This window comes from Dromiciops gliroides, chromosome 6 (assembly GCF_019393635.1).
Source record: "Dromiciops gliroides isolate mDroGli1 chromosome 6, mDroGli1.pri, whole genome shotgun sequence".
Classification (NCBI taxonomy): domain Eukaryota; kingdom Metazoa; phylum Chordata; class Mammalia; order Microbiotheria; family Microbiotheriidae; genus Dromiciops; species Dromiciops gliroides.
Genome location: NC_057866.1, coordinates 120,713,560 through 120,736,807, shown reverse-complemented (window position 1 = coordinate 120,736,807; position 23,248 = coordinate 120,713,560). Strand labels below are relative to the sequence as shown.

General features: G+C 37.1%; 1 protein-coding gene across 1 annotated transcript in view; it reads left to right on the top strand.

Annotated features, from left to right (window-relative positions):
* GABRA4 (gamma-aminobutyric acid type A receptor subunit alpha4) overlaps nucleotides 1-23,248 on the top strand; it is a 106,423-nt gene that overhangs the window by 25,239 nt on the left and 57,936 nt on the right. Inside the window, exons 4-8 of the mRNA XM_043970628.1 lie at nucleotides 401-621; nucleotides 717-799; nucleotides 4,770-4,913; nucleotides 7,027-7,179; nucleotides 13,724-13,983. Coding sequence (XP_043826563.1) covers nucleotides 401-621; nucleotides 717-799; nucleotides 4,770-4,913; nucleotides 7,027-7,179; nucleotides 13,724-13,983 — 861 coding nt within the window. The remainder of the gene's footprint in view (nucleotides 1-400; nucleotides 622-716; nucleotides 800-4,769; nucleotides 4,914-7,026; nucleotides 7,180-13,723; nucleotides 13,984-23,248) is intronic.

Sequence of the window (23,248 nt, the reverse complement as noted above, 5' to 3'; positions counted from 1 at the left end):
TTAGTTGTTGATTTACTTTATTCTTTTATTTTACTGTTGTAAAAAACCCAGTAACATTTGTTACTGTATTATTTCATTTTGTTTCCTCATACATATTAGATTGAAAATGCAGTTGCTACCTTCCTGAAATCTTATTGAATTATAGTAATTATTTTTGAATGATTAAATATGTATGGTGATTTATTTATCTGACTAATGTGGGGAGTTGAAGTATCAATACATATATACCGTGCTTTAATTGCTGGAACTCTGTGTCACTGCCTTTTGTAAATTTCTGCTCCTGTTGATTTGGTTTTACTTGTGTGGTGTTGTGTGCATATGTGCATATGTGCCTATGCATTCTATTTTTGATTTATGTATAATAACCTGTGTTTGGGATTGCTGTGGTTTGCTCATCTAGGAATACACAATGGATGTCTTCTTCCGGCAAACATGGATTGACAAAAGACTAAAATATGATGGTCCCATTGAAATTTTAAGGCTGAACAATATGATGGTGACTAAAGTGTGGACACCTGATACTTTCTTCAGGAATGGGAAAAAATCTGTTTCCCATAATATGACCGCCCCAAACAAGCTTTTTAGAATTATGAGAAATGGCACCATTTTATACACAATGAGGTGATCAACTCATTCTTTCATTTTTATGCATATTAAGAAATAAAGATGATCATGAAAATGATTAAATCTTTCTGATTTTATTTGTTTCATTGTAGGCTTACCATAAGTGCAGAGTGTCCCATGAGATTAGTGGATTTCCCCATGGATGGTCATGCATGCCCTTTGAAATTTGGGAGTTGTAAGTTATAATCATAGAGCTTCTTTTCACTAACTATTCAATTCAGTAATAAATTTTATAAAGTACTTAATAAAAGCTTACCCATACCATTCCACAGAATGTGAGTGAGAGGGGAGGGCCAAAGATGACCCCAAGGTTGCAAGCCTTGGTGTTTGGCAGGATGGGTAAAATGTAATAGTTTTAGATTCATGAAATATTGGGTTTTCAGCATATCATCTATAAGCTGGTAATCATCAAACAGGGCCAAAATATTCTTGAAGCACCCTTGAGGCTTTGTATTTGCTGACAGTTTGGGTGGAAGGAATGATAGAATCCTGCCATGTCAGCTCTCAGGTTGGCTGCTGGTTCTTCTGTATAAGAATAAGGGATTTATGGGATGGGATTAGGGCTACTCTGTGGTCCTTCAGTTGATCTTCAGGTAAGTGCTTCAGGGAGAAAACCAGGAGATATGATGATATGCCCATCATCTTCATTGGAGTAATAAGCAAATGAAGTGATTTATCACGTCTGCTAAAGTGCAACAGAATAGTTTTAGTCTTATGAAATGAAGTGAGTAGTGTTTTGCCTCATGCTACCTTTAAATTCAAGTACCGATGATGATTCAGAGTAATTCAAAATCTGGTTTGCAGTCTTGGGACCCACAGGAGGCTCCCTTAATGTCATAACTTCTTGATTGAATATCAGTGTAGAACATGTCAGTGTCTGCATAAACTCAGTTTCCCAGAATTTGGAGGGAACTTTTGCCTATGGAGACAGATAGCACTTAGCTGACTTCATTGTGGAGAGATGACCTTCAAATCCAGATACCACATCCACATAGATTTCCCTTTCCCTGTGCAACTTCTCTTAGGTGGCATTGGGAAAACAACTCATTGGCCTCTAATTGAAATGGAAAATGTGTGTTGCTATTGTGAGAATGAAGACAAGAACATGATGCTTATTACCAGTGCTTATTCTTCTCTTCTATTCATTCAACAGGCATTTTCAAAATAACTGCTATGTGCCTATTATCCTTATATCTAAGGAACATATGTACACACATATGTGCATATTTAAGTATGTTTAGGTATATGTTTGTTTATACATATGTTATCCATAAGCTGATTATCTTGAAATAAAATCTATATACCCACATGTCTATACATGCATACACACATACATTCATACACAGTATGGATTTTTTTCTTTGCATCTCTAATGCTTAGTGTCATGCCTCATACTTAAAAACTACTTAGTAATTATTTGTTGTTCAATTAGTTGTTTTTTTAGCATCAGCAGTCATTGTTTTTATTATTATTTCTGTTAATTATACATAGAACTTGCTAAAGCAATATCAAATATTTTCCTGGTGGTTTTTATAATTGGCTTAAAAGAGAGAGGATTAAAAGGATGGAGCTTACATTCTTTTAAGAGAGATAAGACACAGATGCATATAGTTATAAGAGGTAATCCTATTTGATAAGACAATTAGAATGCAAAAAAAAAAGTGGTAGGAGAACTCTGAGGGGAAAACTTGCAATGTACTGGGGTATTAGGGAAGACTACCATGGGGAAGCAGCATTTGGGTTTGTTTTTAAAAGATGGCTAGGAATTCAATAGGAAAAGAGAGGGAAGAAACATCTTCTAAACAGGGAAAAGCCTTGGCATGAGTAGAAAGGCATGAGAGTATGATGGAAGTTCATAAGGAAGAATGCTTCCTAGTGGCTATAGAGCTGTAGAGTTTGGAACATTGTGTGTGTGTGTGTGTGTGTGTGTGTGTGTGTGTGTGTGATTATAGCAGATAATGATGAAATTGAAGACTAGGTTGCAGATTGAATGCCAGGTAAAGTGGAATAATAGGAGGTATTTTTTGGAAAGGAAGACTAGATTATAAGGATGGGCTTTAGTATCTTGAACTTTACTTTTTTTTTCCATAAAAGTATTTATTTTCCAGTTACATGTAAAGATAGTTTTCAACATTCATTTTCATAAGATTTTTAGTTACAAATTTTTCTCCCTCCCTCCCTCCCTTCCCTTCCCTTCCCTTCCCACCCCGCCCCAGATAGAAAGCAATCCAATATAGGTTATATATGTACAATCATATTAAACATTTCTGCATTAGTCATGTTGTGAAAGAAGAATCTTGAGGAGGAGAAAAGAGACAACTACTATGATTTTTGAGCAGGGGGAATTATAGTCACAGATCTATTCCAAGAAAGCTTATTCTGTCACTAGTATGAAGGACAGCTTAAAGGGGAAAAGAGTGCAGGCAAGAAGGCCTGAGGTGCCAAAGAGGACTTTCTCTCAAGCAGGGGTTCTTCATCTATTTTTTGTATATATCATGGATCCCTTCAGCAGTCTGGCAGAATCTAAGGACTACTCAGAATAAAGTTTTTAAGTATATAAAATAAAATATGTAAGATTACCGAAGAAACCAATTGTATTCAAATGCAATTATCAAAATATTAAAAACAAAATAAGTTAGTGGTAGTGGGAATCAAGGGAAGGGTATGAATTTGAGATATGCTGTAGAATCTAGAAGACCTTTTTTTACTGATTGACTGTGAAAGGTAAAGGAAAGGGAAGTGTCAAAAGTCTAGAGGTTCCTAAGGTTATGGAAACTGGGGACCAGTTGGTATCACAGAAAGGAAGAATGAGATTCAAAAGGAGAAGCAGCTCTAAGGGGAAAGTTGATAAGCACTATTTTTGACATATTAAGTATGAAGTACTTGTGGTACACCTGGGAAGGCAGCTCAGAAGAAAGGTCTAAAAGATTTAGATCTAGGAGTAATGTACTGGGCACATATGTTTTCATCCATTCATTCTTCATAGATGATTGAACCATGGAAGCAAACAAAAAATTCAAGGAAGGGGGGAAGAGGGTTAAGGACAGATCTTTGTGGAGCTGCCATATGTCAAGCTCAGGGAGAAAATGCAAAGGCAGAAAAGGAGTGGTTAGAGAAGAAGGAAGATCAGAAGTGTACTGAGGTACAGAACACAATGGGGCCTTGATGATAGGAATAAAATATTTTGAACTTGCCATAGGTAAATTTTGGTTACATAGTGGTACATTGTAAATTGAAGACAGGTAGCATCATATTTTTTTCCTCCATATAATTTGTAAAGTGCTTTTTTGGTTAATTTTTTAGAACAGACATTCTTATGTAGGGTAGGGTCAAGTAGCAGTTCCTGTCTAATCTTGGCCATGAAGTCAATACTCCATGATCATAATGTTGGATTGGTTTGTGTCTGAGTGAAGACATTCTCTTGGGAGAGTGCTAAGCAGTTGTTATCTATTTACACTGATAACAGGACAAGAGGAAATGGATTTAAATGACAGCTACTGGGATTTATGGTAGATGTAAGGGGAAAATATCCCGATTATAAAGGTTCAAAGGTAGTGCAACTGTTTATATAATCCCATTCCCTGGAGAGCTTTAAAAAAGGCAGAGGCAGTCATCTGTGTAGAGTGGTTTAGATGCAGTGTACTTTGCCCAGAGGCAGTGGGCTGGACTAGGTGACCCCTGGAGATCTCTTCCAACAATAGCATCCTTTGTTATAAATAGCATCTGGCATTTTCTTATTGGCAATTTTGCATTAAGGTGGAAGAAGTAAGTTATGGTCCAATATTGGAGAGGAGTCAGAGATGAGAGAGAGAGAGGAAGGAGTGGGTTTATTTAACTTTAATAGAAAAGATTTTAGATGGACTGCCTGGTATTTTCCCCTGCACATTTCCAGGTGCAGTGATGCAGACACAGCATTTTAGTTTATTTTCCTTTGACCTGAACAAAAGAAATCCTGCTGAATTGCAAGGCTTATTTGGATTTTTAGACTTCTCTGAGGCTTAAAGCTGACCCTAAATAAGTTAAAGGGTTGTTGTTTTCCAACAGTTTTTGTTTTTGCTATTCCCAGCTAGCCCAGCATGTCTACTTGTGAAACTGATAAGGATGTAAGCCCTCAACCTAATTTCTTACCCTGTGTTGCTGTCTAGATGCTTACCCAAAGAGTGAGATGATCTATACCTGGACAAAAGGTCCTGAGAAGTCTGTGGAAGTTCCAAAAGAGTCTTCCAGTTTAGTTCAGTATGACCTGGTTGGGCAAACAGTGTCCAGCGAAACCATCAAATCTATTACAGGTAAGATGGCTACCAATTAGAATGAACTTGGGCTATGACATCTGCAATATAGTTTTGTCTTACCCATTGTTTAGAGAGGATTCTGATAAAGACTCCCGAAGCAGAATGGCATGGCAAATATGGCTTAGGTTTTCTTTCTTTAGATTTGTATTCTTGAACCCATCAATGATCTGTCTGGTATTTGAGCCATAAGTCCATCAAAGAAACCAGATGATGTTACCAGTCAGAAAGGTTAGAAGAGGATGTATCATGACCATTGAAACACATATACGAGGTGCAGGGGACATTTTTATTTTCTTAGATAAGTAGCATAAAGGCTATTCTGCAGGTCATTGAAGTTGCTGATGCTTTCACAGAGCCATCTTTATCTTGCTCAGTTTGTAATTGTACCTCTGAGTTAGAAGAGGAAATGATGTAGAGCCATGTAAGGGGACTTTAAGAGACTTTAGAGAAGATGTAGTTGACAAGTATAAAAGGTCTTTATACCATCTATGGTCTTAGAATTTATGTGAAAAAGAATAAAAAAATTGATTTTAGTTTACTTAAAGGGAAAATGCCAACTGGTTATTTGAAAATGATGCCTCTTCTTCAGTTTTTAGACCTAAGCTCACACACCTTGTATGCATTTCTAAAAATGAATTATCTGGGGCAGGTAGGTGGCACCGTGGATAGAACATTGGCCCTGGAGTCAGGAGGACCTGAGTTCAAATCTGACCTCAGACACTTAACACTTACTAGCTGTGTGACCCTGGGCAAGGCATTAACCCCAATTGCCTCACCCCCCCCCCAAAAAAAAAAAAGAAAAGAAAAATTAATTATCCAGTTTTCTGCTGGACAATGCCACTTTAAAAACATGTGGATGACTTCTGAAAGCTTAGGTTACATAGTTAATGGAAACCAGAGTTTTCTTCCAAAGCTTTCTTAAATGGGAGTTTGGTGGTTGGCATTTTAAAATTACCTTATTATTATTATTTTTTTCTGACAGGGAGTAGACATCCAAATTTGTTTTAATTAGGTCTATGGTTTAAAAAATTTTTTATTTAATTTTTAAATTTTTTTGGTGGGGCAATGGGGGGTTAAGTGACTTGCTTAGGGTCACACAGCTAGTACATGTCAAGTGTCTGAGGCTGGATTTGAACTCAGGTCCTCCTAAATCCAGGGTCAGTGCTTCATCCGCTGTGCCACCTAGCTACCCCCCATGTCTATGTTTATAAAGCAAATTAAAAAGCAAGGTAAAATTATAACTGTAGAGTGTGTGTGAATATTCAGGTGTGATCACATATGTAGCTATATCTATTTCAATTCAAATGTGTACCATATGGAAATTAAGTCCTTGGTGTAAACTGTTGACCTAAACTCTTAGGAGAAGTGATTTGGACCATTTGGAGAGAGAACCAGACTCGGAATGAGGTATACCAGTTCAATTCCTGTTTCCAATTGATCCCAACTGTGTGACTGTGTCTAAGTCACTTAAACATTCAATGCCCCAGGAAACTTTGTATGACTTTTAGTCACAGAATTGCTATTCTTCTCTCCTGGAGGAAGTTTCCACACAAGGAACTCCTTATACATATGAAATATCAGGTCTAGACTTCTTCTTCAGCTTCCCCTTCCCCAACAAAAGAAAACAAAGCAAAACAAAACAAACACAAATTCCCATTGTTATGAATATATCCATTTAAATCAGCAGGCTTAAACCAGTAATTTTCCAAGTAGAAAATTAAGATCTCACAGGTTGTACCCTATGTGTGTATCATCATTCCTTTAAGTGCTAAATGAGGTTAGCTAAGAACTCATACCATAATCCCTCACCCAAAAAACCATTGTCATTATTGGCCCTAAACGTTGTCAACAGATTATCACAGTGAAAAAAAAGTGATATTCGGCCTCCTTTAAGCATCTCTTTCTGCATCTCTCCCCACCATGCGTGCGTGTGTGCGCATGCGCGTGCGCGCGCGCGCACACACACACACACACACACAGAGTTTCTGGTTTGTGTTCCAAAGCTTAGATGATATTATTACTTCAGATATAAGTTGGTACTTTGAAATATGCATATGGAAAAATGACATGCAGAGCCAGTAACACATTTTGCTTGTGTTTTATTTTGTAGGTGAATACATTGTTATGACAGTTTACTTCCATCTCAGAAGGAAAATGGGCTATTTCATGATTCAGACATATATCCCATGCATCATGACTGTGATTCTTTCTCAAGTTTCCTTCTGGATAAATAAAGAATCTGTTCCAGCTAGAACTGTGTTTGGTAATTACAATTTATTTATTCGTCCTTTTTTGTTAACTGTCCTCCTTTAGAATATTGCTTTCAGAATGAAACTTCCCTTAAGATCTTTGTGTTAGCATGTTTATGTCAGGTTGAGTAATGTACAGAATCTTATTTGTATTTACAAATGTCTAGCCAGAAAGAAACGTTAAGGTTATGTGTATGTATAGTCCTTGTAGCTTATGGTACCTTTAGGTGTTTGGGTAAAAATACTACCAGAAGCCCTCCTGTTGAAGTCATATTAAATTAACCTCAATAGGAACCATGAGTGTGAAGGCCAAATGTACCCCTGAACATAATTTCCCTTTCAGTGATAGCCTTGGATTCGTAGCCTAGTGCTATGTAATTTAATTGAAATTGTATCTAGATGTTAAAATGAAGTACACTGGGATGCAATTTGCAAAGAAACACTTAAAATAAAACAAATCAAAATCATGGTTGAATGGTTATGTGAAGGCCTGGAATAATTGGGCTTTAAATGAAAGGAAAAAAATAACCCAACCCTTAAATGATTTAAATTCAACAAAACAAAAGATTTCATATATCTTTAGTTTCTTAGTTCATTATTAAATGCACATATGCAACTATATTTTTTGTTGGCTTATGTTTTTGTTTTCTAGAATATATAATGCCCAGACTTGCTTGAGTTTGGGAAAATTTTTTTTTTTTGGGGGGGGTGAGGCAATTGGGGTTAAGTGACTTGCCCAGGGTCACACAGCTAGTAAGTGTGTAAAGTGTCTGAGGCCGGATTTGAACTCAGGTCCTCCTGAATCCAGGGCCCGTGCTCTATCCACTGTGCCACCTAGCTGCCCCGAGTTTGGGAAATTTAACGTTTCAATAACTACTTTCTATATATGGGGGAGCACTGTGTAATGGAAGGAGCTTTGGCTGTGTAGTCCAAGGATAGGACTTGGGTTAAAATTCTGCCACTTACCACCTCTGTGACCATGGGTGGGCAAGCCACTTCATTTCTCCTGGCTTTATCCTCTATTTTCCATCAGTAAAAATAGAGTTGGATTAAATGACCTCTGAGGTCCTTTTTAGCTCCAAATCTATAATCTTAAAATTAATCAGATTTGTTAAATAGTAAGTTAGTGTTTAAAGGGATTTTAAATGATGAAGCTTCTGACTTTTCATTCTGGTAATTGTGCATTACTATAGCAGGGCAGATAGAGGTGGGAGTGGGGAAGACAGCTGCCTGGAGATGTGCCCTGGAATGGGAGTGGCTGATGGTTGGACGACTTGTGGGGCGCCCATGGTCATGGGATTGTTATTGTAGGATCAGAGCAATCATGTTGTTTTGTGGGGCACTTCTACAGTAGGATGTGAATGTCTGTGGAAACTATGAATATGCACAACTCTCCATGTGAACCTCTGCACCTTGAATTGGCTTCTTGAAGCACCTAGGATATTCTGACATAAGCAGTCCACAGAGAGTGCTTATAGGTGCTAATCTCGTTCTGGGCCAGATGCCTGTCCAGGTAACTTCTAGAAGATTTACATATTCTGCTTGGAGGAAATGAATGGAGTCTTGGAAATCTGCTGCTCCTTTTATCACCAAATACTTTCTTAGAATATTGTGGTAAGGCCAAAATAGGTACCTCAGGCTTTTTACCATTAAAGCCTCCATCTAGAAATAACATTCCATAATGGCTTTGAATCTCTGAAAAGTACTTCCAATTACATTACCATGTATTTATTTTTAGTAGGGGTCCAAGGAACACAGAATAGGAATCATTGGTAATCAGTTATTAGTTGATATCAAAAACTCTTATCAGCTGGCTATTGCCACACATTCTCCTCCACAGTAATTTTTGGATATTCTTAGGGAGGAAGGAGAATTATAGCTGGCAGCTACCCTCCCTCTGTTGATGACTCAGATGATTGTCACTCCGCAACCTTCACCCACCTCCTGGTAGCAATAATAAAATTTTAACTTTGGGAAGTAAAAAGTAAGTAGATATCTAGGAAAAAAAAGTAGGTGTTCATAGGCTCATTCTCTGCTCTGGAACAGCTCAGCATGTCTACATACAATCCAAGGATGTCTTTTAGGTATCTTGTCCCATTTGTATGAGAGGAGTTTACTCATAGGATGCCCAGATGGAGAAGTGAGCTATGAGTTTTCATGGTGCTCAGAGCTCTAGGATTCTAATGAACTAAGGCGGATAGAACTAAGTTATTGAAAAGCTGTGTTTCTATGTAACCAACCAGAAGGACCTGTCAGAGATTCTGAAAGTGGAATTTGCATTAGGTGCTTTTGTAGAAACAATCTAAAAATATTAAGTGTGTGTGAGAATATTATTTCTTAGTCCAGCAACTTGTTTTCTTTAGTGTCTAAATTACACTTTTCTATTCATACCAATTTCTCCCTCCACCAAAAGATTATATATTTAGCCCTAGAAGGGAACTTAGTGGGATGTCCTCTTGTCCACCCACTTCATTTTACAGGATATTTGTTACCACATACAGTCAAAGAGAATGTCAAAAACTGAAAAAAGTACAAGTACTTGACCTTGGGTGTCACTTCTTTGGGCCTCATTTTCCCTTTAGTAAAACGAAGGTTTAGTGTAAATGACCTCTAAGTTCCCTCTATGATTCTAAGATTTAAAAATAGGCTGAGAGAGGGGAACTTTAAACATGTGAGTAAATGTCAGCTGGCGGGCAGAAATGTGTTATCGCACTGTTAAGTTAATGCTCTTTATTTCCCTTGTGATTGGTCAGCCCATATTCACCTCTGTGTACATACAGCTTTTATTCACACCATGGGCAAAAACGTTCATGTTCTGTGTTCTAACTCAGGGATTGGCATTCACATTTAAATGTGCCTAAAAGGAAAAACAAAAAAAAGCACACCATTGTATTGAACTATCTGTAGGGTGGACACAGGCCAAGAAATGTCTTCAGACAGATGCACACTGACATCAGCCTTTCTAGTGGCAAAAGAGTGGCTGCTATGGTTTGATTGTAATCTGGGTTGTTACTTCTGCCTGCTGCCCTGTCCAGCATTTACTTGACTGTGTGGTCAGGCAAATGCTACACTAAATTGATGTGTAATGCATATGCCCAAGGAAATGCTCTGTGTCACCCTTGATATAATAACATTAGAAAGAGAGGTGTTTTTTCCTGGCTGAAAGGGGAATGATTTAAACATCTCAGCCTGTGTTAAAAATGTCATGCCCTTTGTTAATCTCTCAGATAGTCACCCAGAAGACAAAGGCCATATTGGTTGGAGGGTTCCTTCCTATTTCTTCTTCCTACTACTCCCACCCCGCCCCCTCTCATTCCCTTTTCTTTCCCCACTCATGTTTTAATGTCAGGTTTACAGACACCAAAGAGACCTGGAGAGTGGAATGTCCAAAGATTTTGAGTTAGTGTACATAACCTTCCTAGATCAATCATGTCACCTTCAACATCTCTGTTCCAATTATTGCTGGAATTACATTCCCACTTTATTTTACCTTGTCTCTGTAAAAAAAAAAAAAGCCAAAAGGCAGAAAATCCCAAAGTATAGTAAAAGAAATCGAGGGCCATCTTGCCTGTGGGACAAGTAGTCCTTAGGGTGGCATACTCTACTTTAACAGGTTTTCAAAGCAATGAAGCTCACAGAAACACTAGTTTTTGTTGTTTTCTTAGTTTGTGAGTTTCATTAAATCACATTAAAGTTGAAGTAAATGATTTTTCCTCCCTTGATGTTTCAGTAATAGAATTGTTTTAATAAAGGAAATGGGAATTTTGCAATTTGAAGGGCTTTCTGAGCTATCTCTTTCACACTAAGGATGCAGATGTCTAACCTAGGTAACACACTTGATTGTGGCTAGTTAGTGGAAAATAGTGGTGGAGGTCACAGAAAAACTTATTGCTCCTAAATTTTAATTAAAGTGACGGTCTTTCATAAGATAAAAGACTAATTAGGCTTCATCCCCACATTATGTAGCTAGAAGATAAAAAAGCCTTCACAGGACATTGTTAATTAACAAAGTCATCAGCATGACAGCATTTCTTTTCTGAACAGTGAAATACATCTTAATTTCCTTTCAACTGGAAAGTTTTATGGCTTTGTCAGTTTGTGGTTAAATGGGGAAAATGCTAAAATTCCATGAATTCTTTCTATGTTCATGTGAAAACTTTTAAGGTAAAGAGATTGTGAAATCCAGAAGATATTTGTTTTATCCTTAAGGGATACATTAACTTTTAATTTAATGTATTGGTGATGATCTATAATAGCGTATAACCTAATTTCTATTTCTCTTGAAATCTTTAGAAGATATTTTGCAAAATTTATCTCTGAATAAGAATTTCCTCTTTAGCATACCATATAAGTCATCAGAAAGTTTTTTTTTTTTTCTGCAAGATCCCCAAAGAGGCAGAATTTACCACCTCCTGAGCCAGCCCATTCTACTTTTGGACATTGCTATTTTTAAAAAGTTTTTCCTTACATTGAACATAATTTCGCCTCTTTGTAACTTCCAGACATGGCTCCTAGTTCTATCCATTGGAACACTGAAGGACAAGTGTCCCTGGGAACCAGTCTGCCATTTCTTTCAGTAGGTACCTTAGGATATAGCTCATTTAAACTAGGTGACTTGAATTTATCAACTTTAGCCCTTGGTTTTCTTATAATCTCTTTACTTATCTTCAGTATTCACTCCAAGTTAATCATCTTTGTCTTGTCCTTTCCAGTAAGTACATAGGACATTCTCCTTGGTAGAGGAAACGAAAAGAACAATCAGAATTTAACAGCCTTATCTTTTTTTTATGCCATTAATTATATGCATCCTGTCCATTCCAAGTAGCATTCTTATGTCTTCTTTGACACTCTTCAATACAGCAAAACCAAAACAAAACAAAAAATTGTTCTCCATAGTATTTCTCACCACTATCAGCTCATTCTGGAATTCAATACTTCAGCCACTGTTCTTAGAGGAGTATAACATATTTTTCTATCCATCCTTCATTACCCTTGCTTTCTTAATCTATATGTCTTTGAAAAATTTAAGTTTGTTGATGAGTTTTCTGTGCATCCACATCAGTAAATGCGTATTTCCCATCTCTTTGAGTATTGTTTTTCTTTAGGAATTTAATTCTTGGGAGCTTTTTATCCTACTTCAAATGACTTCCACGGAAGAATTTTCATCCAAGATATGTCCTGTTCTTCTTCTGAACTATGTTAAATTGCCTCTTCTCTAAGCTAGGGTGAATATTTGCCCATTCCTATATTCCTTCTTCTTTTATAACTATGAACCTAACCACAACACTCTTCTGTTTATTGGCTTGCTGCTGCTTTTCCTCAGCCTAACGTTCATAATACTCCATCTATGACACCAGCTTACCATTCCAAAATTATTTAACATTCTTCCCCTTTATATGCTATATGTGTGTGAAAGCTTAAAAGACCCACTTGTCATTCCATGAACCTATATTATCCATCTTCTGCCTCTATGCCTTTGAACAGATTAATTGCCATAGAGCTTAGTTCTCCCTGCATCCTCAAATAATCATAAATAAACTTATCTATTTACATATTGTATCTCCCTAGTGGAATGTAAGTTCTTTAGGGAGCAGTATTTGTCTTTCATTTTACCTTTGTGTCTCCAGTATTTACCATAGTATATTCATATAAAACATGCTTAAAAATTCTTGTTGGATTAGACTCTCTATATCCTCTCTCTATCCCAGAATTTGGTATGGAGTGGTGACTTCCTCCCAGGATTGCTATCAGTAGGAAAGTCAATATGTATTACTCATTCAGAGATAGATAGAATCCATCATCTTGTTAAATACTCTATATTTCTGTGGGCTAGCTACTTCAGGCTTTGGGCTTTTATAATTGTTCTTCATTGCCATTGAAAAGCATTTGGCTATCTAATCACTTGGTTGGCTTTCTGCTGGGTCATGTATAAAAGAAGCTTAGATGGGCTAATCCTCTTGGGAGTTCATAATCTGAAAAAACACTGACACAGTAACCATAACAAAGATATATACATGCATATAACTGGAAAAAATCAATGGATATTAAAATTCAGGGTTCTTGTATATATTCCCCCAGGGAAATATGTTATGGTGTGGAATTGAGACTGGACTGCATTGTGGGACTTTTTATAGGGAATACCATGTTTTCTAGTTTCTGAGAAATATTATGGCAGAGGAGGTAGGATTTCAGGAACTAATTAAAAGAATCTTAGTGTGTGTTCCTAAATATTCAGGTCAGTCAAGAACCTGAGAGAATTTTGTAACTGCTGACAAATATCTTTTTTTCTTATTATCATTTTAGAAATATAGTTGTCTAAGTATACTTCATTCTGACACATCAACCCCTTGAATTGCTTTCTCTTCATTATTCACTGGTAACATGTTTTAAAAGTAATATTCAATTAATTATATAATTTCCCCCCTCAGATGTGGTACATTCCTGCAATTTAGTAGTCAAGCACTTGAATAGTTATTTTAACATTTTATCATGTATCCTCATCTCTAATTGTTTTAAAATAAAACTAAATATTGTGGTTTCTGTTTCTTTGTTTTGAAGGAATAACAACTGTTCTGACAATGACAACTCTGAGCATCAGTGCCAGGCATTCCTTGCCCAAAGTGTCTTATGCTACTGCCATGGATTGGTTCATAGCTGTGTGCTTTGCTTTTGTGTTCTCTGCTCTCATTGAGTTTGCTGCGGTCAACTACTTTACTAATGTCCAAATGGAAAAAGCCAAAAGGAAGCCATCAAAACCCCAGCAGGAACTTCCTGGCCCTTCAGTACAGAAAGAAAAGTGTTCTGAAGAACCACTTCAGGTATTTGATTTATTTTCTCTTTGGTCCAGTACTCAGTGCCATAGGTACAGTTAATAAGGGGATACTCAGTTCCTACTAGTGTGTCATTCCTAACCCTAGAAAACAAAACAAAACAATAAATCAGTCCAAGTTTGGAAGCTTAACAAACTGTGGTCCATGATGGAAAACCAAAGGAACTTAACTGCACAGTGAAATATTTAATTCAACTCAGCCATATTTATTAATCACTAACCATGTACCAGGTGCAAGGCTAGGTTCTGGGGATACAAAGACAAAAAGTAAATAGTCCCTCTCTTAAAGGAGCTTCTCTTCTCCTGCAGGACACAAAGTGTACAGAGAAATAGATGCAAAATAGACATGCAGGGGCAGCTAGATGGCGCAGTGGATAGAACTCCGGCCCTGGATTCAGGAGTACCTGAGTTCAAATCCGACCTCAGACACTTAACACTTACTAGCTGTGTGACCCTGGGCAAGTCACTTAATCCCAATTGCCTCACCAAAAAAAAAAAAAAAATAGACATGCAGTAAATTAAAAGTAATGTGTGCAGTACAAAGAAATGTGGAAATCATCCTAAGAACAAGACTCCAGGAGAGAGATTATCCTTTTCATCTGCAGGATGGAACTGGAGTTGGTGAGAGAGGGAAAGTCAATGTGTGAGGGCTATTGCTATGTGAGTCTCAAGGGGGTTCTGCTAAAAGTGGCCAGCATGATCACAGTGCCTGGTATGTTTCCAGTCAACGCTTCATCACTGTAGGGCACCTGTGGGCAATTTCTCTCTCCAGCCAAGCAGAAACCTTGATGGAGTAGAGAATTACTAGGGATGCAAGTGGAAAGTAATGACTACTCTTTGCAAGCTTAGGAAAGGAATTAGTTCTGTCCTATGCTCTAGTAGATAAGAGTATCTGGTTTTATAGGTAAATTCAGGGTTAATTCAATTTAAGAAATGCATATTAAGGACCTACCAATTGTGATGTGCTATGCTAGGCATGGGAGATACAAATATAAAATAAAACAGTGCTGTCCCAAGGAGTTTACAATTTAGTGGGCTACTATGCAATAGTCTCATTAAAAAAAAAAGCTCACCATATTTCTATCACTGTGGTATTACACAAAACTGAATTTCATTAGAAGAAAATAAAAGGAACAGTGAAAAAATGTTAGGTAACAAATGCCCATGGAAAATTTGATGCATGTGCAAGAATATATATTTGATATATGTAGAGCACTGAAGAATAGAAAGATATGTTGTTGAGTTTTTTCAGTAGATTCTGACAGTTGATGACCCATCTGAGATTTTCTTTGTTTTTTGTTGTTTTTGCAGGGCAATGAGGGTTAGTTAAGTGACTTGTCCAGGGTCACACAACTAGTATGTGTCAAGTGTCTGAGGCTGGATTTTAACTCAAGTCCTCTTGAATCTAGGGCTGGTGCTTTCTCCACTGTGCCATCTAGCTGCCCCCATCTGGGGTTTTCTTGGTAAAGACACTGAAGTGTTTTGCCATTTCTTCTCTATCAATTTTACAGAAGAGAAACTGAGATAAATAAGGTTAAATGACTTACCCAGGGTCACATAGATAGTAAGTGTCTGAAGCCACATTTGAACTCAGGTCCTTTTGACTTCAAGACCAATGCTCTATCCACTGTACTACCTAGCTGTCCTCTTGAAAGGTTATTTATTCTGTAAAAGGCTTAATGTTGAAAGTGTTATGTGTTTTTTGTTGTTTTGCTCAATAGAATTTTATTGTAACTTAATGGAACTTTGAAGCCTTTCTCTGTCTTTTGTAAATCAAATACATTCTTGTCGACTTGTACACATGGACATAGTTTTATATGCTACCTTGCTGTTGATGGAATCCTTGCAGTATTTTACATTTTCTTTGGAATAGATATAAAATGGTATCTGTTTTCTAAGCTTTACATATTATAAGAGGGAGCATTGCACAGATTGCACATCCCTTTGGAATGCCAATTAACCACTTTTGATATTATTAAGCATTTTGTTTTTCCTTTTGCTCCCTGATTTTATTTTCCACTTGCTTTGTGTGTTTGGAAAATGGGAACTCCATGCCAGGGCAATTAATAAATAGACGTTTGGGTGAGGTGAAAGTTCTTACCTAGCCAAACTGGTCTGCAAAACCTATTTTTGAATGAGAGGATTGTTGATTTGACTGATAAAACAGTGGAGATTTCTAGACTTCCTGTGTAACATAATGGAAAACAAGATAAAGTCTGGATACTTGGGTTGAATGTAGTGAAAAACTGATATATATATATATATTTTATATATTTTAAAAAGGCACATAGAATATGATTGAAAGAGGTAGGGATAAACTGAAAAACTAAGTAAGAATACTTCATTACTTTTATTACTTAAACATACAATAGTTGGTATTTAGCTAGTGCTTTGTGGTTCACAAATTCCTCCCAGTGACTCTGTGAGTTAGGGAGCACAAATCTTTGGTTTTGGGTGGCTGCTGTGACCTCATGGTATAGGGGAAATGCCCTCCATCAGTAGAGATCAGATAACTTCTCTTTAATATAGATTTGTAGAGTGTTGCTTAGAGCCTTGATAAATTAAGACTTGCCACTGGTTTATACCTAGGATGTTACCAGAGATTGGGTTTTTAACCAAAGTCTTCCTGACTCAGAGGACAGTCTATTGCTATTCACTAAGACACTACATCTTGGTATAAATACTTTCTCTTTTTATAAAAGTGGAGACCAAAGAAATAAATGGCTCACACAGAGTTTAACCATTAGTACGTATCTGAACATTGACTAGGACCCAAGACTTCTCTGCCTTAGACCTATACTCCTCCTGTTACTTTATAGACCTCTCTAATTTTGGCCAAGTCAGTTTGCACTGATAGGGAAGAGAGAGAGGCAAAAGAGAGAGGCTATTGAGAGTTATTGAAGCATGTTTACTTTATGAGACAGTGGGTCTGAAATAAGTAGTCCTCTGACTTGAGGGCCACTCATAGATTTATCTTTCCTCTTTCACACACAGTAAGTCAGAGGTACTTACTGATAAATTGACTTAATGTAGCTAAATTACTCAGATGTACCTTACTTAGAATTGTGTGGCATGAGGAATATACTTGGGGAGGGATTTGGGCTGTGCTAATTTTTACAACTACCAGTTATATTTTATTTTTGTAAATACAAAGCCAAATCTATTCAATTCTTGCCACATTTTCTTTTATGCTAAGATTTCCTTATTTTCCTGAATGATGTAATCCATTTCTGATTGTGGTTACTTTTTCTTGAGTAGAGATGGTTGCATTGTAAATACTGACATGTAAGTGACAATTATATTCCTGGGATAGAGAGGAACTTTAGTAGTTAATTATAGCTTGTATTTGCTTTTTATGATTTACTGTTTTTCTGTTCCACTTAATCATTTTGCAGTTTCTTATACCATTCTATACCCATTTATCAAGACAGAAAATATACAAATATGAGATATAGAAATATATATACATATATATGTAGATAGATAGGTAGATCTATCATATCCTTATCTCTATTTGTGATGACAATCATCAATTTTTGGATGGGTTGTAATGTTGTCGAATGATTAGACTTTTCTGCTTTACCCTGGGGGCAGAACTAGAAACAATAGGTGGCTATCAGAGACAGACAAATTATGTTCTATTCAATTCATCAAAACATTAAATATCCACTATGTGCAAAGCTTGAAGTAAGGGAAAACAATCTTCCTAAAGGTCAGCACTATTCAAAAGTGGAATTGACTGCCTTGGAAGTGTAGTGGGTTTCCTTTCATGTTGTTGTTGTTCAGTCATTTCAGTTATGTTTGACTCTTTGTGACTCCTGACACCTTTGTAAGGGGCTACAATTCTAGCTAGTCTGTCTAAAATATCTAATGAGTGGTTGCCAAGAAATTATAAGCTTTAGCAAGAGTTAGACTTTTAAGTATTTATTAAGGAGAATAAGAATTTGGTAAAGAGAAAGGCCTAGATTCATCTATCTATTAAAGGGAGAGAGCATTTCTCCCTCCACTCTCAACCAGAGTCCTGACCAAAGAGAGCGAAAGCACCAGCCTCCCCGCTCTTCCCCCCACAAGCAAACATCACTTCCTGATGCCAAAGAGCCGGATGTCTTGCCCTCAGATGCCTTCTCATGGTGGAGCTTTGCTACAGTAAGTCTCCAGCAGGTGGCGTCATTCCAATTGTTACACTTTTTGGGGTTTTCTTGGCAAAGATCCAGGAGTGGTTTTGCTATTTCCTTTTCTAGTTCATTTCACAAATGAAGAAACTGAAGAAAACATGATTAAGTGACATGCCCAGGGTTACACAGCTAGTAAGTGTCTGAGGCCAGATGTGATTTCAGAAGATGAGTCTTCCTGATTCAAGGCCTGGCCCCCTATCCATTGTGCCAATTAGCTGCCCTTTATTTCATACTTTAAAGCAAAGGTTAGATAACCCCTTGTTGGTAAAGTAGTAGGAAGGAATCTTGGACCAAGTTGAGATAAGGTTATTGTGTTCCTTTCCAACACTGAGATTGTGCTATTTTTCTGTGACCTTAGACCCATTTTCATTACCTAAGGTAGGGGGATCCATTAGTAGATTACAAAAATAAGCATGTGTTGCTTCATGGTAAAATGCATCTTGAGTATAAACAGGCTTTAGTATGTCATGAGGAGGATTTGCATGTGAAAAATTGTATACAAGGGATAATGCAGGATCAAGATAAAGATTTCTGAAAGAGGGCTGAGGTATCACAGATTTACAACCCAAGTGGTATCATTGTGATATAAAAGAACAAGAGGAAGGCCTCTAGCAACCTGAGAACTGTCATGCTGGGGAAAGATCAATATATTTGAGTCTGAATTTCCATTTTTGATTTTTCTGCCTGTATGACCTTGGGGCAAGAGACTTAATTCCTTTGTCTCACTTTCCTCATCTTTAGAGTTTAGCATTAGATTAGGTTTCCTTTGATAACCCTACCAGTTTTAGATATGATTCTAGCATCCATGGAGGCTTTATGGTTAAGTATGGACCTAAATTAAATAGAAGGAGAAGGCACAAAATCCCAAGAGTTGTAATCTTCATTGGTAGAGAAAGTACCCATACTAATGAAAGAAAACGTGATTACACCATTGCTCCACTGATAAAAACAAATAAGTAATATTTGTTTTATTGTATAAGATATGTAGTAGCATTGCCTATTTATCATTCAGTGATTCTCTAAGTACACAGATTCTTTAATATATAACATTGTAAGGGCCTAAAATTCTAGTTATGATGTCTAAAATCTAATGAGTGGTCACCTTAAATTAGAAGCTTTAGCAAGAGGTTAGACTTTCAAGTATTTATTAAAGTGCATCAGAAGTTAGTGAGGAGAGAGAGAGAGAGAGAGAGGTAAAAAGCAAACTTCATCTAACTATCTAAGAGAGCTCAGAATCTGTGTTCTTGCCAAGCTGCAGTTCCCAAAACGAAAGGCCCCTCCTCAGGGGCTTCTCCCAGAATCCCCCTCTGACACTGGAAATTGGGCCATCTTCACACACAGCTACAAGCTAATTGGTTGGTAGCACTGATTGACAGGACTCAGACGGCAGTCACAACTTCCGGAGGCCAAAGTCACATGGTTTCTTTTCATGGTGGAGCTTCCCTGCAGTATCTTTCTCAACAAGTTGGTAGCACTCTAAATCTCACAACATGGTAGAATTAGGGGCAGCTAGATAGACTGATAGGGGATAGAGCCTGCAGGGCTAAGAGTCAGGAAGACCTGAGTTCAAATCTGACTTTAAATACTTACCAGCTGTGTGACCCTGGGCAAGTTGCTTTATCTCTATTTGCCTTAATTTCCTTATTTGTAAAATGAAGATAATGATAGCACCTACTGAGCATGGTTGCTGTAATGAGATAAATGAGATAATAATTGTAAAATGCTTAGCACAATGCCTGGCACATAGTAAGTACTATATCAATGTTAGTTATTATTATTATTATTATTATTATTTTATTACTGTTATAGTGGATTTATATGTAACATGCTTTCTTTATATATAAAAAATGACACTACTAATTCTATTTTAGTAGAACTTATATCTTCAGTTTATCAGTTAATGGGAATAGGTTTGTATGACTAATCCCTCTGACTCTCTTGACACCAATGATTTGTTATCTGTGACCAATGATTTGTTAGTTCTATCTAAAATATGATACAATTTTTTGTTTTTGGAAAAAAAAACAGCCATTATTTGGATCACAAATACCATGTGATTTCTTTACCACCTGTTATCTTCTTTTGGGCTTATTTTTGTTTTATGAGGTAACATCATCTCATTATTCTGGCTACCATTGAAAGGGGAAGAAATAAAGGTCAGTAGCATGTCTTCCATTCCCACCTCATCCACAAAGTTCTGATTGTTTTTATTTCCTCCCAGCAGCCAAGAAGCAGAGTCAGGTAGAAGAAGGAGAGGAAAAAAGTAAATGGAAATACTGGTGTCCTAGAGGCACTGGTCTAGTGTATCATCTTGAGGTTAAACTTGCCATATGACTGACATCAGGGTGATAGCACTCAGACCTTCCTATTTAACATCCTTAGCTGGTCTGCAAGTATCACATAGGAAATGGAATGGTCACATAACATTACTTTCTGGTTTTGTTCTTATGAGAAGGGATACAGAGAGAGCAAGGGGATGTGCCGGTAATTCTGAGCCCAGAGGGACTGTGTGGGGACAGCAAGGGGAAAATAGGGAGACTGAATAAACACTGTTCCAAAATATTAGCAATGAGTAGTTTTCAAATCCATCATGGAGAGGTTTCAGTTGGACAATTGCACACGTCCTAGACATGCAATGATTAAGTGGACTTTGCTTGTGGAAAGAAATGCAGATATCCCAGGGTCCCGGTAGTAGCTTTGGTTTCAAGGAGGAGAGATCATGTGGTACTTTTCTAGGATCTTTATCAGGTTGCCTGTTTGTTGGTGCAGTGAGAGTGACGACAAAAGAAATCTAGTTAGTTGGCAGCTTGTGCATTGGACTATGACTGTTGTCTTCTGGCCAAACCATCTCCTTTTTTAATCATTCTTCCCATCATGGATGGCTAAGAGAAAAAGTCAAGCATAACTAGACATCGTAGAGCCTGAGAGAAAGCTGAATACTAGTGCCGTTACTCTTCTATACACACAGAAAGCTTGAGAAATGTCTGTCTCTATTTACAGAAAGTCTCTAGGGAATGAATAAAAGTTCAGTGAGCAAAGGACTTCAAACGACCACTTTTCTCTGTCTCAGGCTCTAAGCTGTCCTGTTGTTTGCTTCTGATCTTCCTTTTCTTATATGCATTTAAAAATGATTCAATTATATATGTATGTATTTATTTGTTTTGATATGTACTTATTCCAATGGTACTATTCTTGCTCATAACAATTTTAGAACTAGATTTCCCATTTTGGAATTGCAGAACCTCTTTTGAACATCCTCAATTGTAGCACATCTTTTAGGCATTGATTGGATTTTTGGAAAAGGACCAAAGTCATTCAGAGACAAGAATGAGGAATAAGGTGCGTAATTATAATGTGTAATATTTTGTTTGGTTTTAAAAATGAGCTGTGATTCCAAAGTAATGTGACTCATTTTTTTTGTTTCTTTGCCATACAAATGTCTCTGAAGGCAACTAGACTGCATCAGCTCGTCTTTCAAGGTGATGAGTTTGAAGGCCAACTCCCAATGTGAAATATAAGGTCACACCTTTTGGAGTAGGGCTGTTCTGGAATTACTTCTTCATTCTGTGCTGCCCCTACTTCTTCTTAATCTTAATCATGAGAAAAATGTGCTGTGGTTTATTTAAAGGAAAATTATTGATTTATTTCCAGACTCACATATTTTCCGGCACCTAAATGTGGCATAGAATAAGAAACAGTCATATTTCAGTGACTGCAGGATGCTTTTCCAGGTCATCCATACTCAGAGCTTTGCAAAGAGAGACAGCTCAGCCTAAGTATTCAGGAGTGCACAAAGAAAACAACAGAACCTCAGCTTTGAGGTATTGTTTATCCAAAGGAGATCTTAAAACAAAGAGATGAAAGCCTGGGAAAGATTGTTAATTCTGAAGTCATGACAGTACCTGAAGTATTCTCTGTTCGACAACTTTCCATCCCTTTTGCTAACAGCAAGATCGGTTTGGTGACCATGTTCAGCTGTTCTGTTTTTGATTTTTTTTGTTTGTTTGTATGTTTGGTTTTTTTGCGGGGCAGTGAGGGTTAAGTGACTTGCCCAGGGTCACACAGCTAGTAAGTGTTAAGTGTCTGAGCCCGGATTTGAACTCAGGTCCTCCTGAATCCAGAGCCAGTGCTTTATCCACTGTGCCACCTAGCTGCCCCCCTGTTTTTGATTTAAAAAAAAATCAACTAACAGATGATTGATTCAACCCCTCCTTACTACTTTCCCCACCTCTGCATTAAATAAATTTTTTTTTGTCTCTCTCTTTTTTTTTTTTAGTGAGGCAATTGGGGTTAAGTGACTTGCCCAGGGTCACACAGCTAATAAGTGTTAATTGTCTGAGGCCGGATTTGAACTCAGGTACACCTGAGTGCAGGGCTGGTGCTCTATCCACTGCACCATCTAGCTGCCACTAAATACATTTTTAAAAAGAAAGAAAACTAAATAACATATAGCTGCATAATTTTGCAAAACAAATTTCCACATTGATCATACCTGAAAATGTACCTCTCTCTATTCAGTTTATTTTATGACCTTCCTATAAGTGGCAAATTTCATCCTCATTACTTTGGGCTCCTGGTTTAGCATCATGTTGACTAGAGTTCTAAAGTCTTTCAAAGTTGTTTTTCTTTGCACTGTTGTTGTCTTTGCATAAATTGTTTTCCTAGTTCTGTTCAATTTGCTCTGCATTAGTTCACAAAATTCTTCCTGATTTCCCCTGAAATTACCCATTATTTTGTGACACAATAATATTGCATTTTATCTGTATACCTCAATTTTGTTTTGCTATTCCTTTCTAGGAAGGTATTCCCATAGTTTACAATTTTTGGCTACCATGGAAAGAGCTACTATAAATATATTTGAACACATATATCATTTTCCTCTTTGATTTGTTTGGAGTATAGACCTTGAAATGGTATAGCTGGGTTGGCTGTGACTGTTTTTAAACAGTGTATAAAAAAGAAAACATTGTGAGAAATCCATCCTGGCAAAAAAATTATAAAATTATTTTTGTATTTTATTCCTGGAAGTAATCCATATTTTACTTCCACTCTTCTTGATTGGTGTTTTTTTAGACACAG